The 22,162-nt window shown below is 41.3% G+C and overlaps 1 protein-coding gene across 2 annotated transcripts in view; it reads right to left on the reverse strand.

Annotated features, from left to right (window-relative positions):
- Positions 1-4,215: 4,215 nt before the first annotated feature.
- Positions 4,216-22,162, reverse strand: part of fam53b (family with sequence similarity 53 member B) — an 80,934-nt gene continuing 62,987 nt past the window's right edge. For both annotated transcript variants that reach the window (XM_068002321.1, XM_068002320.1), the window contains exon 5: positions 4,216-6,789. In XM_068002321.1, coding sequence (XP_067858422.1) covers positions 6,424-6,789 — 366 coding nt within the window. In that variant the 3' untranslated portion in view covers positions 4,216-6,423. The remainder of the gene's footprint in view (positions 6,790-22,162) is intronic.

Raw genomic sequence — 22,162 nt, forward strand, 5'->3', positions numbered from 1 at the left:
GGTGTCCACGTTGAAATCGGACAGTCTGACGCGCCGAAACTTCTTCCGGCTTTTGCCACTATTGCGCCCCTCCATCCCCCACTCACAACCCCCCTCTGCATTAGTATTGGGCCCAAAGAACACAGAGGTCATGGATGCCTGGAGGAGGTTACAGAGGTGGGGTGGGGCCATGAAGCAACTTGAACACGAGGATGAGAATTTTAAATTTGAAGTGTTGGTGGACTGCGAGTCAACGTTGGTTAACGAACACGGGCAATGGTTGAGCAGGAGTTGGTGTGGGTTAGGTTATGGGCAGCAGAGCTTTGGGTGAGCTTTATATGGAAGTTTATGGGGGGTGGAGGATGGATGGCTGAGCAGGAGAGCATTGGAATGGTCGATTGTGGAGGTGATGAGAGCATGGATGAGGATTTCAGCAGCAGCTAGGCTGAGACAGGGGTGGAGATGGGCGATATTACGGAGGTAGAAGTCGGCACTTTGTGATGGAGAGAACTCTGTGCGGCCAGACACCTGTTCCTCCCCTAATATTCCAAACCCTAGCATCTTGCCCAGTGCTGCCTTATCCTAGCATCTTTTTCACCCAGTGCTGACAGTCGCTAGTATCTACCCACTATTCCCAGATTCTCACCCTCTTCCACAGCACTGTATAAGCATCCAGATCCCCTCACCTAAGATTTTTAGGGCTTTCTTGTTTTTCAGTTTTCAGTTCCAACGAAGGGTTGATACCCAGAACGTTATTCTGCCTTTTTTCTTTATAAATTCCGATGAACCTAGTTTATTTCCAACATTTGTTTGTTTTTATTATGTTTAGAAAGTGAGTTGTTTCCCTATGACTTATTGCCTCTTACCTTTTGTGCTGCTGCAATCAGTTTTAGTGCTGGTACATATAACTATAATTTACAGCAATACAATCAAATTCAGTTTGGGATACGTTGCACAGGTATACAGTACCCATTGGGCGGAGATAACTCTCAGTATTGTGAGTCGATTAAACAGTAGAGAGCAGGTAGCTAACTAATTTATTACATCAGGAACAAAGATTTGATAACTTATGAATGGAAAGATGATGAATAAATTGCAATGGCCTTTCCAGTGAATAGAATAAAATTGGATTTTTTTCTTCACTGTGTAGTCTGATTCCTCAACAAGTGTGGATTAAGTTTCTATCAATTTAGAGTTGATTTTATGTTATGACATTGTAGTTATGGATTAGGCAGTGCTTTGATGCTACCCATTACGGTAAATTCAGCTTTCCTGCACTCCTCCAGAGGAACTGCCTTCAAGGGAAGCTCAGGCTGGAGAATCAGCCCTATCTCTGACCCTCGTGACTCAAACATAACTGACTACCAGTTTGAACACCCCTTAAACAATGGTTGTTTTAAATTGACAGCACCTCAGATGTTAGTTCTTTTATCAGTTCAACGTTGAACTAAAATGAATTTTTAATGCTGTGATTCCACCCACACAAACAACACTCACCAGCCTTACTGTTAGCCATTGCATGAAAAGAAGATGCATTCTTTCCCCTTCAAGTTTCTAACATTGTTTAGTCCACAGGTGCTGTTATCAGATGATTCGGAACGTGCATGTTTGTTTCCCTTGGGTTTAAGCCAATGTTCTGATAGTTTCCTTTACAACTAAATTTTCAGCCTGTCTTAAGCTTCTGCATGTTTTATCTGCAGCAAGGAACGGGAAGTGGTACATTAGCTGAGGTTAGTCAGTATTTTGCTGACTTGATGCGTGGACTTGGTTATAAGGCCCTGAAATAAGAAGGTGGAATAGTGGTGGATGAACATGTAACTTATTTGTCTGAAATTCCTTTTTCTCTTATTTTTACATGACGTTTATCCTGTTTAAAATAAATGGGTTAATACGTCCACAAATGTAACAGAGAAATTTCAGCCAAATGATTAGGAGAATGCCTGTTTTTTTTCTCTGCAATTAACAATCTAACAAAATTGTGGAATGTGCACCTTTGAAACATAATAATTACTGGATTGTTAATTATTTTTCTCCTGTTTTTGGTTACAAAAGAAATTTAACCCTTACCCCAAAACACATATCATTGAAAGGGGCTGCCTGATGCTGTTATGATGTATCGACTTGAAGAGGAGCACAGATCAGGGAGAAAATGCTTTTCTTCCCCCAAAAAACAAGGGATAAAAGTTCTATGAAAATGGACCACCACTGGTTTTCCAATTTACTGTACTTGATATACTAATGGTAGGTACCTAGCATGAGTATGTGGAGAAGCTGCAGAAACTCATGACCTGCTCTACAGTTCCTACCTTTTTGATCGGTGCTAAACTTCCCCCGGCAGGTGATCAAGCTGATCCTAATCTGCAATCAATGTATTTTGTTAAAATTGTTACATGATTAACTGGTCAGTCTCCAAGTTGTTGCCACTGTAGTCAAGTTGTGGCTATGTTCATATTTACATTTTACTCAGACTAGTACATTTACCCCTCAGACATACCAGCAGTTTCAATACTGGCAATTTAGGAATAAATCTTGCCCAATTATTCCAGTTTCTTGCCCTACAATAATATAAAAAAACAACCAACCAGCCTCAAGGCTATAGAAATTCTCTTTTGCTTATCAGAGTTCTATTGTTGTAGAAAAATCTAATCAAATGAAGTCTGTTAGCCCTGAAGAGGAGCAAAGACATTAGATGTGAGCAGAGTAGCATCTGATTACACCTCTCATCGGGTCCATAAGAGGATTAAAATTACCAGATAGTTGCTAATTTGAAAGAAATAACAAAGATATAATTTGATTCCCTACTTCTCTGAAATTGAAATAAATTAGTGCCACATAATAGGCTTGTCAGCAAAATTGAAGCCCATGGAATAAAAGGGGCAGTGGCAGCATGGATACAAAATTAGCTAAGTGACAGGAAACAGAGAGTAGTGGTGAACGGTTGTTTTTCGGACTGGAGGAAGGTTTACAGTGGTGTTCCCCAGGGGTTGGTACTAGGACCACTGCTTTTTTTGATATATATTAATGACTTGGACTTGGGTGTACAGGGCACAATTTCAAAATTTGCAGATGACACAAAACTTGGAAGTGTAAACAGTGAGGAGGATAGTAATAGACTTCAAGAGGACATAGACAGGCTGATGGAATGGGCAGACATGTGGCAGATGAAATTTAATGCAGAGAAACATTTTGGCAGGATGAGGTGAGGTGATATAAACAAAATGGTACAATTCTAAAGGGGGTGCAGGAACAGAGACCTGGGAATATATGTGCACAATCTTTGAAGGTGGCAGGACAGGTTGAGAAAGCGGTTAAAAAAAAAACATACAGGATCCTAGACTTTATAAATAGAGGCATAGAGTACAAAAGCAAGGAAGTTATGTTCGGCCACATCTGGAGTATTGTGTCCAATTCTGGGCACCGCACTTTAGGAAGGATGTGAAGGTCTTAAAGAGGGAGCAAAAAAGATTTACTAGAATGGTTCCAGGGATAAGGGACTTCAATTATGTGGATAGACTGGAGAAGCTGGGGTTGTTCTCCTTAGAGCAAAGCAGGTTAAGAGGAGATTTGATAGAAGTGTTCAAAATCATGAAAGGTTTCGATAAAGTAAATAAAGAGAAACTGTTCCCATTGGCGGAAGGGTCAAGAATCAGAGGACACAGATTTAAGGTGATTGGCAAAAGAACCAAAGGCGACATGAGGAAAAACTTTTTTACGCAGCGAGTAGTTACAATCTGGAATGCGCTGCCTGAAAGGGTGGTGGAAACAGATGCAATCGTAGCTTTCAAAAAAGGAATTGGATAAATACTTGAAGGGAAAAAATTTGCAGGGCTACGGGGAAAGAGCGGGGGAATGGGACTAACTGGATTGCTCTTACAAAGAACCGGCATGGGCTCAATGGGCGGAATAGCCTCCTTATGTGCTGCAACCACTCTGATTCGAAAGCATCGAGTAATTTAGCTTCCTGAAAAAAAAAATCAAAAGAATACCGTTTCTCTATAAATCCTATAAAATTTCTCACTAGGTGAGATCTTGGTTGTGAGATTGAGTCTCAGGCTCAATGGTTTCACCCTGGTAGACTCAAGTATCTTGGTGAATAATGATGATGATAAAGATGGCCAGAGAGAGGTTTATGCTCTACGTTCTTCCTCCCAGTTTGATAGAGGGGAATGGGAAATGCACTATAGTGAACAGGGTACAACAACAGTAAAATAAGGAAGGAGAAAAAAAAAAAGCAGCTTTTTGCTTCACTTTTTATTGAAAGTTGAGAACAGCCTATGTAAAACAACAGGAAGTAATACAGTTTTGCTGAAGACAGTCTCTTCATAACAATCAGGTTTACTGATTCATAACATGCATTGGATCTTGAAAAACTTCCTTGCTTCTCGGTAAGAACTGCATTACAAATATTCTGAAATACAGTAATGTTCTCCAATTCATTTCAGCAACTGTAGCCCATGTTTTCACTGCAGGTAAGCAGTTTTTCATACAGAATATGCACCCGGATTTGCTAGCATATGTTTCCTTAAGCTAGCTGTATCACGTTAAAATGTCCAGACTTGCCACATATAACTGTAGCGTTTACTGTGTAAGCTTTTGAAGTAAGGCAAACAGGTTACGCAGTGCTGCGTTATTGCTGCTACTAATGGTCGGAAAAAACTGCATTTAGCCACTGGGTTTTGTGGCTCAACTCAGTCATCCCATACTTGACAGCATTTCATGAGTTACAAGGCCTTCAACATTAAACAATGCATTGTGCTACTATCAGTTTCCCTAGCACATGCAGGTAGTACTGTATAGGCATAAATATTGCTTGGTCTACGTTTGGAAAAAAAAAGTCATTTAAAATACTCAATACTTTCACAGACTTTCTTGCTTTTTTTCTTGGAATTCCTGATATTCCAGAAATTGTAATGCCTAAACAAAGAAGATCACACTTAAATTGCAACCTTTCCATACCCTGCCTCATTCCCACCTCACTTACAATAATCATCCTCCCAAATTCTATCTGAAACCAGCAGCGCTGGTTTTATCTTTCGAACACTCTGTGTAACTAATTCCTGGTTAAGCTTATTGCAAAGAATGAGGTTGTAGATAATTTGTTACATGTAAGTAGAAGAAAATAATCCTTGCAGTAGAAAACATGTTTATCCTGTATTGAACTATTTTAATATAAATTTAAAAATGTTGAGTGGGTTTTTTTTTTAATAATGTTCATATTACAAGTCCATTTATGGACACCCTGAGTCTACAGTAGACACACACACTGATAAGTGGAAATCTGGTGGTGTCCAAAGCCAGAGATGCCAACTCTCCTGATTTTGGCAGGATTCCTTGATTAACTTCCTCTCTATTTTGTAGTTCCAAGACAGTATTCTTATATTGTTGCACCACACTGATTATGTTAATTCTCGATTTCCTTTCTCTCCCTGTCTGCCATACCTGTCACTATCTCCCGTGTCAGGCTGCTAATATCACTTGGCCAAGACCCCATCAACAGGCCTTGTAAAGATCCAGTGAGTATATATTCCCCATAGAATTTTATAGCAGAGGAGGCGGCCATTCAGCTCATTGCGCCTGTGTTCGTTCTCTGACAAAGCTATCCACTTAGTCCTACTGCAAGTGAACAAATGTGAACATAACACAGGGGAACCCATGTTTTGCTCCTGTTTTTTTTCCACTCATTGAAAATTAGACAATAATATCTGCAGTAATGGATTACAAGCATTAGTAGTACAAACATATCGGAAAACACAGCAATCAAAACTCGAGCTGACAGTGGTGTGGCTCTGTTTCGCTAGCCGTGTCAGAGGAAAAGACAACAAAGTTTAGTTGCAAGAAAATAAAAATGGAAAGAAGTAAATTAAACATTAAGGGAGATTAAAAAAAAAAGTAGGTAGGTATAAGAAAATAAAATTCAAACAAAAAGAATTAAAGTGCGCAGCATGTGACAGATTGCTTTTGTGGCTCCAATCCATTGAGATCACAGTTTTGGGTTGGAAAGTTGGCATCTCTGTTAGACATTAATTTACTGGATTGGGGGGGTGGGGAAGTGTCAATTACTAGATCAGAATTATAAACATCATTCACACTGCACTGAAACAGTATATAACACTACTGTGATCAAGCTTGTATAAAAACATGTAACAAGGGGCCACTCTTTCTTGAGCATAGCTTTAAACTCAATGCCTTGGACAATTATAACTGTAGTAGGAGTAGGTTAAAAACTAGTAATTACCTCCAATCCCCTTTGGGTTTGCCCCCACAGAACTATGACTGCCTGACTCTCATCTGGCAAATCCAATTTTCAGATACAGACATGTTAGGTGTGAGGTTGTTTGACTTCACGTGCCTTTGGAATACTGTTAAAAACACTAAAAAAAAAAGCATCAATCAGTGCAGAATTTTATAGATCTCTTCTGCTCGTGCATCCTAGAACCTGATCGCCTAGTTGTTTTCTATTTGCTCAATGTCCAGTTCACCATCCAGCTGAAATATATCCTGTCCAGCTTCCTCACTCCTCCATGAGTCTCTCTCATTCTCGTCACTTCGACAGCTTTGCTTCACAGTTCCAAACACTTTTGTTTCTTCCCTGCTGGTTTCCTCTTTGCTGGTAGAGGGCTTTTCCGAGTCCCCATGATGCTGTGGTTCTGGACTACAAGCTGGTGTTGTGCCTGGCATGGGACCGGAATCATAAAGGTGGGGCGTCCATGTCTTTGTTGTGGTTGAGTTCGGTGAGATGGTCTGTTCCCGTTGGCAACAGTCATTCCCAGTGGTGCCCACAGAGTTGGGGCTGTGAAAATTCCTGAGATTCTATAAAGAGAAAACACAAAACAGCAGATAAAAAGGCAATTCTTTCAAAATTCAAAGAGTTCAGTAAACTCACAGCTTTACCAAAAGGTGCATCATGACATATTTTTCTCTGATCCCATCACAATTCATTAGCACTAAACAAAAGTTATACCAGTTAGTAAAATAATACAAATAAGGAATCCCTCACCAAAAGCAGAATTGCAAGATGCTGGAGAAAACTCCTTGGTGATGGAAAAAAGTAAGACTGGATTTACACAAACAAAAACTTCTTTCCGACATGCCAGATTGTGGTCAGAGTGCAAAATGTTATGAACTATGTGGGAACCAAATTAAACATTTTGAAGCACCATAAAATGTAAATTAAACCAGTTTCCCTTCTTGCATAGTACCCGCTGGCCCACAGTATAAAAAGTATTGCACTGCAAACTAAAATGTACATGATCAATAAGGAATTGCTTCATTTAAAGTATTTATTTTCTCCACAAAATAAAACCTTAATGTTGGAATTGTGATTTACTAGAGGACGTGTTCTGGGTGCTTACCCCAGCCCATAACATCACCACAACCACCCTGCTGATTTCGCCAGTCACAGTGTCACTTACATTGCAAAATGCCGTTTAGCATTAAAAATATAACTGGGCAAATATGTTTTGATTAATAAGTATTACTACACCTTTAAACTGAATCTAAGTTAATAAGATATATGGTTCATTAGCAATAAATATTATGTCCATTTTTGTTTCTTATTTATATTTTTGGATAAAATATTTGCCTCAACTATGATGAATTAACATTAGCCATTAACCCAGTGCAATTCAAAATTCTATTCATTCCACTATTTTGGGACCTTATTACATATGAACTACCACCAAAGCAACCAAATCAAATTGCTAATTCTGTATCTAAATGCAAAGACCCAACCAGACACAACATCCTCTTGCTTCGTTCTTCATGTTATGTGGCTGGGTTGACTCACTGTTTCAACAGTAAACTTAATAATTTTTGTAGATACAACAGAAAATGTGTTGATTGAACTTCAGGTATGCGCTCACAGCGGATGAGGCCCCCTGTAGGGAGCATGAAGTCAAAAAATGTTCCCATACTATCTGCATGGATGCACTGACCTCATGTACATTCTGTAGGCCCAGCAGAGTGAAACTCCCCATTAAATTCGTACATGTGACGCAGGTAGCCATGTCAGGTCTGATGAGATTGGGCAAATTCTTGGTGTGAGATGTTTGATCAAGCGCAGTATACTTCAGGCATTGCTTCACGCCAAAATAAAAACATGGTTAAAGAGAAAGTTACATCCATCATGCAGGTCATAGGCCTGTTGGTGTTCTGGTTTTGTTACCACCAATGCAGCTATTCTGTTGCACTATTTTCTTCAGCGGCCATTAGAGTGACCAATTCATATCTCCAATAAAAAAAACATATTGGCAGGAGAAGCCCGTAGCTTGACTAGATTGCTTTCACTGCAGATGCAGAGAAATTGTACTCTCCCTCACGCATCAGACTCCCGCTGAATACAGGATAGTTGGCAGGTCTGGATCTGGGTAAGATTCCTCTTGCCAACCCTCTCAATATTCAGCAGGAGTGACATCCACAAGATTATGACTATCCTTCTCCCTCAATGGTGCCATCTCATCCATTTTCCCTCCCCCTCTCTCACCCTCCAATGATAGAAAGCAAAAGACCACTGAGGAGGAGCAGCTTTTTCAGCATCTGCAGAACTAGTGAAAACCCTCTATTAAAACTACAGTTTTAATTAAGCAATTCACTTCTGTTGTGGATGTTTCCATTTCCATAGTATGTTTCTGCTGTCTACCTTTCTTTCAGTGGAGATTGAAAAAGAAAAAGAGCTAAACATTGGCAGCATGAAATCCCATAGCCAAATGGGCTGTGAAGACAGGGGAGAGAGAAAGAAAGCAAAAGAAAAAGATAAGAAGGATGAGGAAGAGAGAAAGAGCAAAACACAAAAAGAGGATGTGGAGAGAGAATGAATGTTTTAATGTAATTTTTTTACACTACACTGAAGAATACAGGGTCAGCTTTATTTTCACAACAATGCAAATAGAAGCCACATTTTTATTTTTATTCACAGCATTGTGACATTCGGAAAGGTAGAGATCCATGTAAAATGTTTCGACAGACTGAGGTTACATAGTTCAACATGGCTTTTTAAAAAAAAATGAAATACATGTTCTTTGCAAAAGTACTTCATTCTGAGAGCTGGTACAGCTTGTTCTTGGCAAGAGTAGGCCTAGTGACTTAATTTTTTCTTTAAAAAAAATTAAAACAGGCAAAACATTAATGTCACTAAGGAATTAGGACTCAGTTTATTGACCTTCTCCTCCCACCTGAAGGGACCTTGCTTTGTATGGAGAGCAGAACATGTGAGCAATAACGTGCAGAAAAACAAACTCCACTGTTACTGTACACCCCCACTTCTAATTCCCAGACTTCTTCTATAGCCGAGTTGAACCTCAGTTTAGCATTTAAATTAATCCCAAGCAAGAAGGCCCCGGAGTTAAATCTAAAACCTGCCTTTTACCTAAAGTAGACTCCAGGCTCAACGGGGTCATTTTTAATTTCCCAAAGCGTTTTATTGAAAGTCAGTCTTCAAATGGGGCCAATACTCAATCTAGAAAATAATTATTAGCAACAGGATGTTTCTACGTATTGTTCCACAAGAGTGGTTTCAGACTTTAATGTGTGAGGGACCACCTGCAAATATTGATACACTCCTTGTCCTAACTTTGGAAGGTCAGTGTCAGCTGACCAAAAGAAAACAGTGCTATTAACACAGAAAGTGTTCTTTGTTGGTGTGCAGTAACAGAACTAACATGCCAGTAAGTCATCAAATGGGAGAAATCTAACAACCATTTGGACCCCATTTGAAAACATATGCTCCAGAACAAATTAGTAACTCTCCTTTTCACTTGGTCACTGTCAGTTTTTACTAAGTATACGGAGTGGGAATGAAGTTAAAATGTTATCACAGCAGATGGATAAGCTCAAGGGATCTGTGGAGGAGTACTTAAAATCTGAATTTTAAGCACCACACAAACTCTAAATATACAGAATGAAAACAGGAAATGTTGAGAATGCACAGCAGGTCAGCAGCATCTGAAAGCAAAATATTTTGGACAGGATCCTTTGCCAGAATGGAGCTTCAGAATTTTCTGTTTTAATTCAGATTTCCAACATTCATGACTTTTCTTTCTGTCTATAAATATATGGGACTCATCTAGAATTAACATTCAAAGTACTCACTCATCATGTACCCCACCCTTTTTAAGGAATATTTCACAGAAGGGGCGCCAAAAACAAAATCATATTTATGAAGGTCCCCATGTATCAGCAGGTTTCTCAGGTAAAAATGAATTTTAACACCCACTTGTGTTTCATACTTTATTTTTTAATCCATAGACTGCCCCACACTCACTTTTTGTTATTCGTTCATGGGATATGGGCGTCGCTGGCGAGGCCGGCATTTATTGAGAAGGTGGTGGTGAGCCACCTTCTTGAACCGCTGCAGTCAGTGTGGTGAAGGTTCTCCCACAGTGCTGTTAGGAAGGGAGTTCCAGGATTTTGACATAGCAACGATGAAGGAACGGCGATATATTTCCAAGTCGGGATGGGGTGTGACGTGGAGGGGAACGTGCAGGTGGTGTTGTTCCCATGTGCCTGCTGCTCTTGTCCTTCTAGGTGGTAGAGGTCGCGGGTTTGGGAGGAGATGTTGAAGAAGCCTTGGCGAGTTGCTGCAGTGCATCCTGTGGATGGTACACACTGCAGCCACAGTGCGCCGGTGGTGAAGGGAGTGAATGTTTAGGGTGGTGGATGGGGTGCCAATCAAGCAGGCTGCTTTGTCCTGGATGGTGTCGAGCTTCTTGAGTGTTGTTGGAGCTGCACTCATCCAAGCAAGTGGAGAGTATTCCATCACACTCCTGACTTGTGCCTTCTAGATGGTGGAAAGGCTTTGGGAGTCAGGTGCTGAGTCACTCGCCGCAGAATACCCAGCCTCTGACCTGCTCTTGTAGCCACAGTATTTATATGGCTGGTCCAGTTAAGTTTCTGGTCAATGGTGACCCCCAGGATGTTGATGGTGGGGGATTCGGCGATGGTAATGCCATTGAATGTCAAGGGGAGGTGGTTAGACTCTCTCTTGTTGGAGATGGTCATTGCCTGGCACGAATGTTACTTGCCACTTATGAGCCCAAGCCTGGATGTTGTCCAGGTCTTGCTGCATGCGGGCTCGGACTGCTTCGTTATTTGAGGGGTTGCGAATGGAACTGAACACTGTGCAATCATCAGCGAACATCCCCATTTCTGACCTTATGATGGAGGGAACGTCATTGATGAAGCAGCTGAAGATGGTTGGATAGCACTGTCGACGAAACCTTCCATCACTTTGCTGATGATTGAGAGTAGACTGATGGGGCGGTAATTGGCCGGATTGGATTTGTCCTGCTTTTTGTGGACAGGACATACCTGGGCAATTTTCCACTTTGGAGCTCACGAAGTTTGAAAATAATGCAGGTGACCACTGGAATATCATATCCCAAGTCCAGAGTCCCTCAGCCTCAGTGCTGCCAAGTGCCAAGCTAAAATATAGTTTTATTATACAACTATACTACCTTTCCGGCAAGCAGTCTAAGACAAAGTATAAGAGGACTGCCTGCGGGAAGGCAGTATATTTGTGTTATAAAATTTTATTTCATTTCAGCATTTGGCAGTCCCGAAGTAGTGTAGTGTTGACTCAGCACCTCCCACTCCCATACTATTTGTGAGCATCAATAATATTCGCAACATGAACATAGGGACAAGCTAATGGTCACAAGGATCCTGAAGCAGGGGAGACTTGTTTGTAGGTTAAAGTGTCAAATATCAAACACACACAAATTTTAAATTCATTTCGTATCTGAGGAACTGGTGGATACGGAGGTAAGACTCACAAAAATAGAAAAAAAACCCAGCTTTTTCTCCTCCCTTTCTCTCTTGGGCGCACTGTAAAGTTCCATCATAGATACATCAATAGTCTTGCCCAATATATCTTGCCCAGGTAGGCATTCTTTACTTTACATATCTAAACAATATCAACAAGGTATTCCACCATAGAGGCCATCACAGTCAAGCACACCCGATATATTGGCCCTGAAAATCCTTGGCCTTTCTGGCGTATTCCCACCGTAACTTCTGCGGGAGTAAACCAGAAGGGCTGGAACCTTTTCCAGAACCCATCACAAAAATGGCAACTATGTTAAAGGGGGCGGAGGAGCCAGGGGGAAGGGTTTCCCTATTTTGGGAGTTCCCACATTTCGGGCCTTAATTTGGACCCGGCTTATGATCAGCGGAGACCAGATATACTCACCTGCCAACTGGCAGATGTGGAGGTCCAGACTGGCATTGTGGCCTGGACCCCAAACAAAAGGAGGGCAGAAATCTTTAAAAAAATATTTCAATGCAGCCCGCTTACAAAATTACTGGCGTCAAAGCAGGAATCTTTCTTTCTGAGGGGAGGAGCACGAGGTGGGTTATCAACCCCCCCCCCCCCCCCCCAATCTGGCACTCTTCAACTGGACTCTCCTGCCTCTGTGGTAGGCAGGTGCTCTACATGCACCCTAGTGGCATGGACGCCCACCATTGGCAGCCAGAGTAGGGAAATGCTCCCTGACCCCAGAAAGTCCACCGGGGTCAGTGGTGGAGGTTCCCACCAGGCATCTTAGCATTTACACCAAGATGCATCCTATTGCAGATTTTCACAACAGAGTCACTGAATAGCCATCAGGAATGAGAAATCTGTCTGAATATTCTCTCCCACCCCAACCCCCTCACTAGTCCAGGAACATTGAGGCTAATTGTAGGACCCCAATTGCTTCCCTGGTAGAAATCAGCTAACTCAACACAGGATATAAATCAAATCCAGGATGTTCTGCTCCGTATGGTTCAATACCACACTTCATAGTCCAATTTACTTACTGAAGCACAAACTTGATTTTAATAATAAATTTTAAATATTCAAGGCAATGCCTCATCATTGACAACACCACAGCAGGAGATGAAACCTCTGGAATGACTCACAGAACAGCTGGCACTGTTCGCTGTCACGTTCACCTCAGCTGTACTTTCAAATACTGTACATGCTGCTCGTCAGGGCTCGAAAACAGACTTAAAACCGTCTAGATCTTCAACTCCCCAGCACTAGCATTTTAAAGTAAGAGATTTATCCCAAGTTAATTCCAATGTGATCCGATCGCCTACTGCAACCGTAGCCCTACCCCACACCTAGATACAACACAATGTTAAACTGTGCCGTTGGACACCACAGTTCAACTTATTGTTTGGTAGTTAGCCGTGTTCTGGTTATATTTGCATGGCTTGACTATTTGTAATCACAATAATCTGGACTGATTTAGAACCCTTGCATTGCAAACCACCACAAATATGTCAGAACAGCATGAATTTATTAACCTATTAATCTTAATTGTGCTGCACCCAGCAATAACCTTGGTGTTTATTTCAGACCTATAGAATGAGATATTACCAGGCTGTTCAGCATATGAATTACAGACTGGTTCTGCTAGCTGGGAGGACAAATATTGGAAATTAGGCAGTTGATTTCTACTGACGTACAACTATTTCTATTCTTCTCCATTTATTCCCCAAAGTAAGTTGCCTGTCAACATAATTGTCATCTCTGCAGGATTCACTCTGTATTAAGTCTGCAACATCTCCTTTCACTTTCCTGCCAACATGCTGAAAATAAACAGACTATTTGTGCATCCCACACTGACAACACAGAAAAGGAATTTAATACTTTGCTCTTTTCAATGCTGCAGGAATCAGAGGGAATTGATGACAATTCTATGTCTTTGGTATTTGCCTAGTAGTCACAGTTACACAGTTCTTGGGCTGAGGTCAAAGTTTGACTGTGAAAAAAGACTTTAGTGCAATCAATTTAGAAAATACAGTGATGAGCATAAAAATTCAAATCCAGGCACATTGCACTTTTGTGATTTTATGTACCAATACATAGCAGAAATAATGCTTTGAATTAAAGGGATGTTGTCACACTGGGGAGCTAGCAGACACATGAACAGCTTCCATTGAGAGAGACAACCATGTTAGATGCTGAGACAAGTTTGTACTGCAGCAGATGCAAGTAGCTTCAGGTTAGTTTTGATTTAAACTTTAAAAATATGTAGCCACAGGTGCAACCAAGATACAATTGAAGCCAATGAAAATCGGGTGTGATGTATAACGGACGGCTTAATCGATATCGCCCAAAGTCAAGATTACCCCCAATCACATCATTTGTTGCTCTCACTTTTTGGTGCAATACGTTACCAGGTAACAATGTTTCTTTATAGGTTCTACACGATCACAAGTACTCAGGTCTTGAATCAGTCACACATGCCAAGTGTGGTGCATTTCAACCAATCCTCACACTCGTGCTTGCATACTGAATTCTCACACAATTTCAAATAAAACAGTTAATGAAAACATGTTCTGATGAAGGGTGTATGCCAGAAATGTTTACCAATTTTTTCTTTTACTATTTTGCTGTGTATTTCCAGAATTTTCTTTTTTTAAATTCAGATTTCCAACATTTGCAAGTTTTTTTTTCTATTTAGATGCACGATCAATAATCTCTCTACAGCACACCCGCTGTTTATTGGCTGCTTTGTTCCATGGGGAGGTACTTTCAGAACCTCCTCAAAATCCCATCTTCAACCCCTCTGTAAATTACCATATCTCTAACCTCCCTTTCTTCTCCAACATCCTTAAACATGTTGCCGCCTCCCAAATCCATGCCCAACTCCCTGTTTGAATCCTTCTGATCAGGTTTCCACCCCTCCAATAGGACAGAAATTCACGAATGACATTCTGTGTCTGTGACTGTGGGCATTATTCTCACCCCCTGTCCTCATGGACCTCTCTGCAGCCTTTGATACAGTCGACCACATCATCTTCCTCCAGTGTCTCTCCTCTGTTGTCCAGCTTGGTGGGACTGCCCTCACTTGGTTACACTCTTATCTATCCAGTTATAGCCACAGCATCTCCAGCAATGGCTTCTCTACCCACCCCCACACTGTCAAGTCCAGAGTCCCCCTAGGATCTAGCCTAGCCCCACTCCTCTTCCTCATCCACATGCTGCCCCTTGGTGCCATCATCCACAGACATGCGATCAGCTTCTATATGTACGTTGATGACACCCCTTCCATTTTCTTGATCCCGCCACAGTCTTTATGCTATCAGATTGCTTGTCTGACATCTACAATTTCTTCTAGCTAAACATTAGGAAAACTGAAGCTATCATCTTTAACCCTTGCCTCCAACTCCATCCTCCTCCCCAACCTCTGTCAGACCAGATTGTTCACAACCTCAACACCCAATATGACCCTGAACTGAGCTTCTAACCCCACATCCTCTCCATCACAAAGACTGGCTACTTCCATCGTCATCTGCCTCTATCTCTACCTTAGCCCATCTGCTGTTAAAACCTTTATCAGTACATCTGTCACCTCCAGACTCGATTACTTCAGTACTTTCCTGGACAGCTTCCCTTCCTCCATAAACTTCAGTTCATCCAAATAACTCTGCTGCCCATATCCTATCCCACACCAAGATTTGCTTGCCCGTCAACCCTGCCCTTGATGATCTACATTGGGTCCCAATCTTCCAATGCCTCAAAATTTAAAATTCTCAGCTTTGCATTTATCTCTCTTCATGGACTCACCCCTCCGTATCTCTGTAACTTCCAGCATTACAGCCTTTTCCCCATTGAACTTTCTGTTCCTCTGACTCCAGTCTTTTGTGCAATCCCTCCCCCCCACTTTGTCCCACCATTGGCAGCTGTGCCTTCAGCAGCATGATCTGGAATTCCCTCCATAAACCCCTCTGCCTCTATCTCTTACTTTAAGACCTGCTGTAAAACCCACCTTTTGATTACCCCTCCTAATAATCTCCTTCTTTAGCAGCACACTACAAGAAACACAGATTGTTACGAACAAATAAATTGATGAATGATGGGCTGGTGATGAAAATAATGGGCACTTTCTAAACTTGGCATCGGTTTACTTTTTGTTGTGGGGGGGGCGGGCGCAGGGGTGAAGGGAAGAGATGTCTTCTCTGGCCAAGTTGCAGGTTAGAAATTTCACAACTGTCCTGTGTACCACAAAGTGCGATGATGCGTGTTTGCCTTCACAGTTCTCTGCTAAGCGACTGACAAACTCAACAATGCTGCAGAGGGAAGGAACCAACGGGCAGCTGATTGCTTTCCCATATCTATCAGCTCAAGAAGGGCCTGGTTAGAGACCTTGAAGAAAGTCATCTGGCTGTTCACTTAGCCAGGGAACCTAGATGGCAGAAATTAACTAAAAATACAGCCAAAGCGAAAAAGATAAATACAATTTAAATAATGAGTTTTGCATATTGCTGATTCCGTCGAAAGTCCAACATTAAATCGTAAAATCCCAATACTATTACAGCATTTTAAAAAGACCATTACTATTGCTGAAGTCATAATGTTTAGCCCTGCCTATAAAATCCCTAGGAGTAGGGTTATCATAACTTTAACCAGGTCATCCTTCAAATAATCCAATTTATTTTTCAAACAACCTCTGCAATAATTAACAGGGGTACATTACGAACAAGAAATGCTCAACCAAAAGCACTAACATATGCAAAACACAATCCACGTCTGTGGAATTGGATCATTTTCCCTTCATTTTCTGACATCATAACTACCAAAAGTGCCGAGAGTTCATAGCTTAACGATGTCAATTTGCTCCGCATTTTACTCCATTTCAAATAACTAAATGTATAGTCAGCCATGCACAGAGAGTTGAAAACAGCTACATCTCCAGCCAGGCAGATCCCTCTATACTGTCTACATCATGGCTATATTTAGCAGTGAAAACAAACAAGAGATATGCAAAGACCCAAAGACTATTGCCCAAGTCATATTCTTGTAGGGAAATTAATGAAATGAAAATCGGCAGAGTTCTAAAACAGGCAGGCAATCCACTCCCCAGGGAGCAAGATGAAAATTTGCCACAAAATGTTGTTTAAAAAAAAGCGCACCACATTATATATTTTTTTACAATTAAAATAAAGTTAAGCTGCACAGAAGGATAATTCAATAAACAACAAACAACAACAACTTGCAGTAGTAAAACATCCCAAGGCGCTTCACAGGAGCGATTATCAAGCAAAATTTGACACCAAGCCACATAAGGAGATATTAGGGCAGCTTGTTCAAAGAGATAAGTTTTAAGAAGCATCTTAAAGGAGGAGAGAGGTAGAGAAGCGGAGAGGTTTAAGGAGGGAATGCCAGAGCTTAGGTCCTAGGCAACTCAAGGCACGGCGACCAATGGTGGAGCAATTAAAATTGGGGATGCGCAAGAAACCAGAATTGGAGGAACACAGGGATCTCGAAGGGTTGTAGGGCTGAAGGACATTAAGACTGAAGGACATTAAGAGATAGGAAGGGGAGAGGCCAGGGAGGGTTTTGAAAACAAGGATGAGAATTTTAAAATCAAGGTGCTCCCGAGACCAGGAGCCAATGTAAGTCAGCAAGCACAGGGGTGATGGGAGAACGGGACTTGGTGCAAGTTATGATACGGGCAGCAGAGTTTTTGATGAGCTCAAGTTTATGGAGGTTGGAAGATAGGAGGCCGGCCAGGAGAGTATTGGAATAGACAAGTCTAGAGGTAACAAAGGGATGAGGGTTTCAGCAGATGAGCTGAGGCGGGGAGAAGATGGGCGAAGTTAGAGGTGGAAGCAAGCGGTCGTGGTGATGGAGCAGATATGTGGTCAGAAGCTCATCTCAGGGTCAAATGGGACACCAAGGTTGTGAACGGTCTCAGACAGTGGCCAGGGAGACGGATAGAGTCAGTGGCTAGGGAACGGAATTTGTGGCAGGGACCAAAGACGATGCTTTCAGTCTTCCCAATATTTAGTTGGAAGAAATTTTTGCTCATCCAGTGCTGGATGTCTAACAAGCAGGTGTGGTAAAACTGAGACAGTGGAGGGGTTGAGGGGGTGGTGGAGAGGTAGAGCCATCAATCACAAGCCAAACCAGTGGGTGCTGCAAATGTTGATTCATTTCACCGTTCTTACATGTCAGAACTACGTGCATAAACTGTCTTGATTCATGCAACATGTTTAGACTGTGAACAGTAACTGGGCTAATCTAAGCTGGTTAAAACTATCCGCAGATAGCTGGCAATCTTTTCTCAAGAAAGTTGTTTTGGAAGCCTTGTTGCTATTCAGTCTAAGATGATCAAAGCGTCAAAGTAAAAACAGGAAATAGATATATTTGGACCAAAACATTAAAAGAAAAGTTTTCAAAATGAAGCCACGGACAAAACAATCATCAATGAAAGAAAAAAAAAGTGTTACTGAAAACATTTTTTTGCACTTTTGTCTCTCGGTCTACTCCAGGATGTGAATGCAACCAAAAGAGTTAGGAGAAGGGAGTCCTCTCTCTGACAGCTGCAAATTTCAGCCTGTGCATTTGAATCCACTTGACAGAGCACACCACTCTGCACTGTGTTTTACAACATAGGATTGGAGAGATCAAATGTGCAACAGCCAGGACATTCCTGGCACGAATACTAAACAAATCCTCAGCAGGGTTACTCAGTTACAGTACACTGGCCGAATAGCACGAACAATCTTTATTAATTAGTTACCAATTACTAATAAAAAAGCAACTGCTCCAAACCAGAGAGAAATTAAAAAATCCTCTGTTGTCATTTTTTTGCAATGATGTCAGAATGATAGATATATGGCTTAATATTTTCAGCATGTTTACTGGAACATTTGATGTAAGCCCACCAAATGTAGTTCTCTATAGTGGGAGCACAGCACCAGTCGAGCACATGGAGCCTTGCTTTCCTAAACGTTTACCAAGTAACAGTAACTACAGAGTCAAGGGAGCTTTACTTTACATCTGGCTGTATTGTACCTGACTGGGGAATGATTCATGGGTATCTGAAGTGGGAAAAGTGCTCCCTTCCTCAGCAATGAGATCCTTCATCTTGATGAGCACAAAATATACAAAGAGCAAATGAAAGTGTAGAGAGATCAGACCTAAAGATTACAGTAAACAATTCAAACACAGAAATATTGCCTGAATGCTAGGCAAAATCAACAGAACTCCCAACAAAACGCATTGTGTCACTGCAGTAATTAAAGTGTGAGCTCAACCCATGTTTTACTAGCCATATTCCCACATTTAATAACCCAAGAACATTCCTATTAGACCAGACCCAGAAACAGCTTGATCCCCTGCTGGACCTTTTTATACCTACAGCTGTACGAGTCTTTCGGAATAAGTCAGGTAATCTGTCTATGTAATTGATAATATTACATGATGAGAATGGTTACCCATAAGAACAAGTGACTATTGAAAGGCAAACTTACTTATTTGAATCAATAACCTAACAATGTAACCTTCTCATATCAGATGACATAATTAATGGACTTTTCTTTTAAGCAACAGATCGGAAATGTATCAGATAAATGATTTCTAAGTGATTCTGGGAAAGGCCTTCAGCGCCTTTTCCCACCAGCAGGAGAACACTACTGAGGCCCAACACAAACATAGCTCAGTTATACTGCATTTGAATTTGCTTATAAAAAGTAAATTGGAAACTTGTGTTGATTTTTATGCTGGGATTTGAGCCTCAGAGGAGAAGCCCTGTTCTAACACTACTGCAGTTTAGTGAAATTCCCACCCAGTGTGTTTCTTTTGGCCAAAACCTTGCCTTCTTTTCAGTAACACCCATCAAGCCTAACTACACGAGTTGTAACTCTTTCAGCACTTTTGTTCTATGATCAGCACAGAATTAACGCAAACATATTTAACGGGAATTGAATACATTCCATCAAAGGCATTAGATTCTCTCTTTATAACTTATTGAATAACACAAGAGAGTAGGTGAGGCAGGGATTATATATATACACACACATATATCATCCACATACCCACCCTCCTAGGTCTTAGACTTCACACCAAGGCAGGGTAACTCAAAGACACCTTCAAATCATTAAAATGCTTCTCTCTCTCACCCCCTCTCCTCTTCCTCTCTCCTTCTCTGTGCATTATTTAAAAAGTGCAACTCTAGGTTTTTTGCTTTGTCAATTTTCTCCCTGCCCTATTCTCAGACACCATTCATCCTCTGGGACTGGCCCAAATAGCCATTTTGCACGTGTGAGCTTTGACAGTGAGCGCCGGCAGATTATTCGAACAAAGGGGGCCTTCACTCCTTGTCTCATTTGATGTGCACCCACACACATGTATTTCCAGAGGTCACTGGATAGCGATCTGGAGCAAGAACACCAGTTGATTTTTGCTCTCAACCAGTAGCACAGAGGTGCCCCAACTGCATGCTGGCCAAGATCAGCTGATTTAGCATAGACCAAGGATAGAACCTAGGACCTTCCTGGCCTGTATGCAACTCACTGCATAAAGTCACTTAACCATTGGATGGAGCCAAGTTCTTTATGGGGTAGGTATGTTAATCCCTATCCAGTGTAAAGCTGATGTGCTGTGAGATGGTGGGGGGGCCGGGGGGTTAATTATGCAAGGCTTAGAACTTTAGGCATTTGGGACTTTATGACCCTGAATGCTCTAATATGGTTGAATGGTAGTACTACAAAAGCTTCTTACATCTGTCGCATGGTGCAGAGTCACAGTACAGGCCAGCTTCACGCTGCTCTTGTACTCATAATGAATGATTTATTTTGAACCAACTCCCTTGTGAGGACAGACCACTGGTGCTAAAACGATAACCTCAGTATGGCAAGCTGACAGAGCACTGAAAGCTCTTTAGAAATAGTCAGCTTTTAAATATTTTCAAGAAAACAGGTTATCTAGAACCTAAAATGAGATACAGCTTGCACGTGTGCCAGACTGGGCTTGTCCACTATAAGATTAGAAGATTTTTTTCCACGAGCCATTATTAGGACTCTCAACTGGGCAGCAAACAGACGTTGGAGCATTTGCCAATTTCAAAAACAAAGCTCTCAAAGAAGCAAGATGAATCATTAACAAACTGCACAGAGGGTACAAAACAAATTAATAAAAGGGAAAAAATGTGCTTCTTATCCAAACCAGCTGACTAAGAATGGTCTTTTCTTTGCAGTAATCTACATGCACAACAATAAAAGTCACTTGGGTTTCTTTGACCTTTAGCAAAAAATAAACATATTAAGAGAAATATAAAAACTGCATTTTCCAGTGACTCTTTTCCGTTTCGAGACTAATTTCAGAAAACCGGCTCTGCCAACTAATGAATAAGTGTTCAGATTCATTTTTAATGAGTCTATCAGACAATCAAATTCTGGAAACGAAGCTTGTACAGAGTCACGTTTGCTCAGATTTAAACCTGAGAGAAGCCAGCTACTTGTAAAAGGAAGTCTCTCCCGAATCCCAGTTTGCTCATCAATTTGTCCGTCCCAGGAGGAGGGGAGGGGGCAGCAGGACTCCTCTCATTTAAGACTGCTCACAATCAGCTACTCTGTCTGTCCCAGTTTATAGCAAGTAACAAGATCCTTTTAAACAGATCACAACATAATAGGGAGTTATTACAGCAGCAGCATGTGCAAGAAAGAAGAGGCCAGAAAGACCAGGAACCCTAAAGTGGAACCATTGGGCTAAACAGCCTCATGTGAACTCTGCCAATTGACACTTCATTATATGCTGCATGGAGTATGTTTGAATAAGATGCTGGATGTCCTGACCCCTGAAATCCTGAACGTGTGCAGGAAATAATGTTAAACTGTACTTCTGTCAATTGTCTGATTTTCCGTAATAGTTTACACATTTAGCACGGAGAGTACGGAACATCCTACAGACCCAACCTAAATCTATTTTGAGAATCCTGACTATATGATAAATTACAGGATAATTTAGAACTACTATGGGATATTTACGCTAACTAGAGTCCAGACATTGGCCCTGAATTTCCTCGGGCTTTAAGCCGGTGCGAGTACACCAGTGGTGCAGTGGAAACTCCTGGCAAAGTTACTGCAGCACAGCAGCAGAAAATCCAGTGAAATTCAGGGCCATTATTGAAACCCAACAGGATTAGAAATGGTGATAACGGAGTTGTTCTATGAACAATATGGAATGGGCTACAATTATAAAACAAAAATTATCATCTTTATTATTATTGCCCATCAATAGTCAAACCAGGGATCTGGTAAACAGTTAATAAGGTAGACTGGACTGCACATGAATTATTCTCTATTTCTCCATTTTAGAAAATATATACTTTTCTTGCTTCCTTTAAAAATCCTGTCACCACACCAGGCACCATTCCCTGATGCAGTAACTGCTCTAGCCAGCCATCTCATT

Source organism: Heptranchias perlo, chromosome 21, assembly GCF_035084215.1.
Source record: "Heptranchias perlo isolate sHepPer1 chromosome 21, sHepPer1.hap1, whole genome shotgun sequence".
Lineage (NCBI taxonomy): Eukaryota > Metazoa > Chordata > Chondrichthyes > Hexanchiformes > Hexanchidae > Heptranchias > Heptranchias perlo.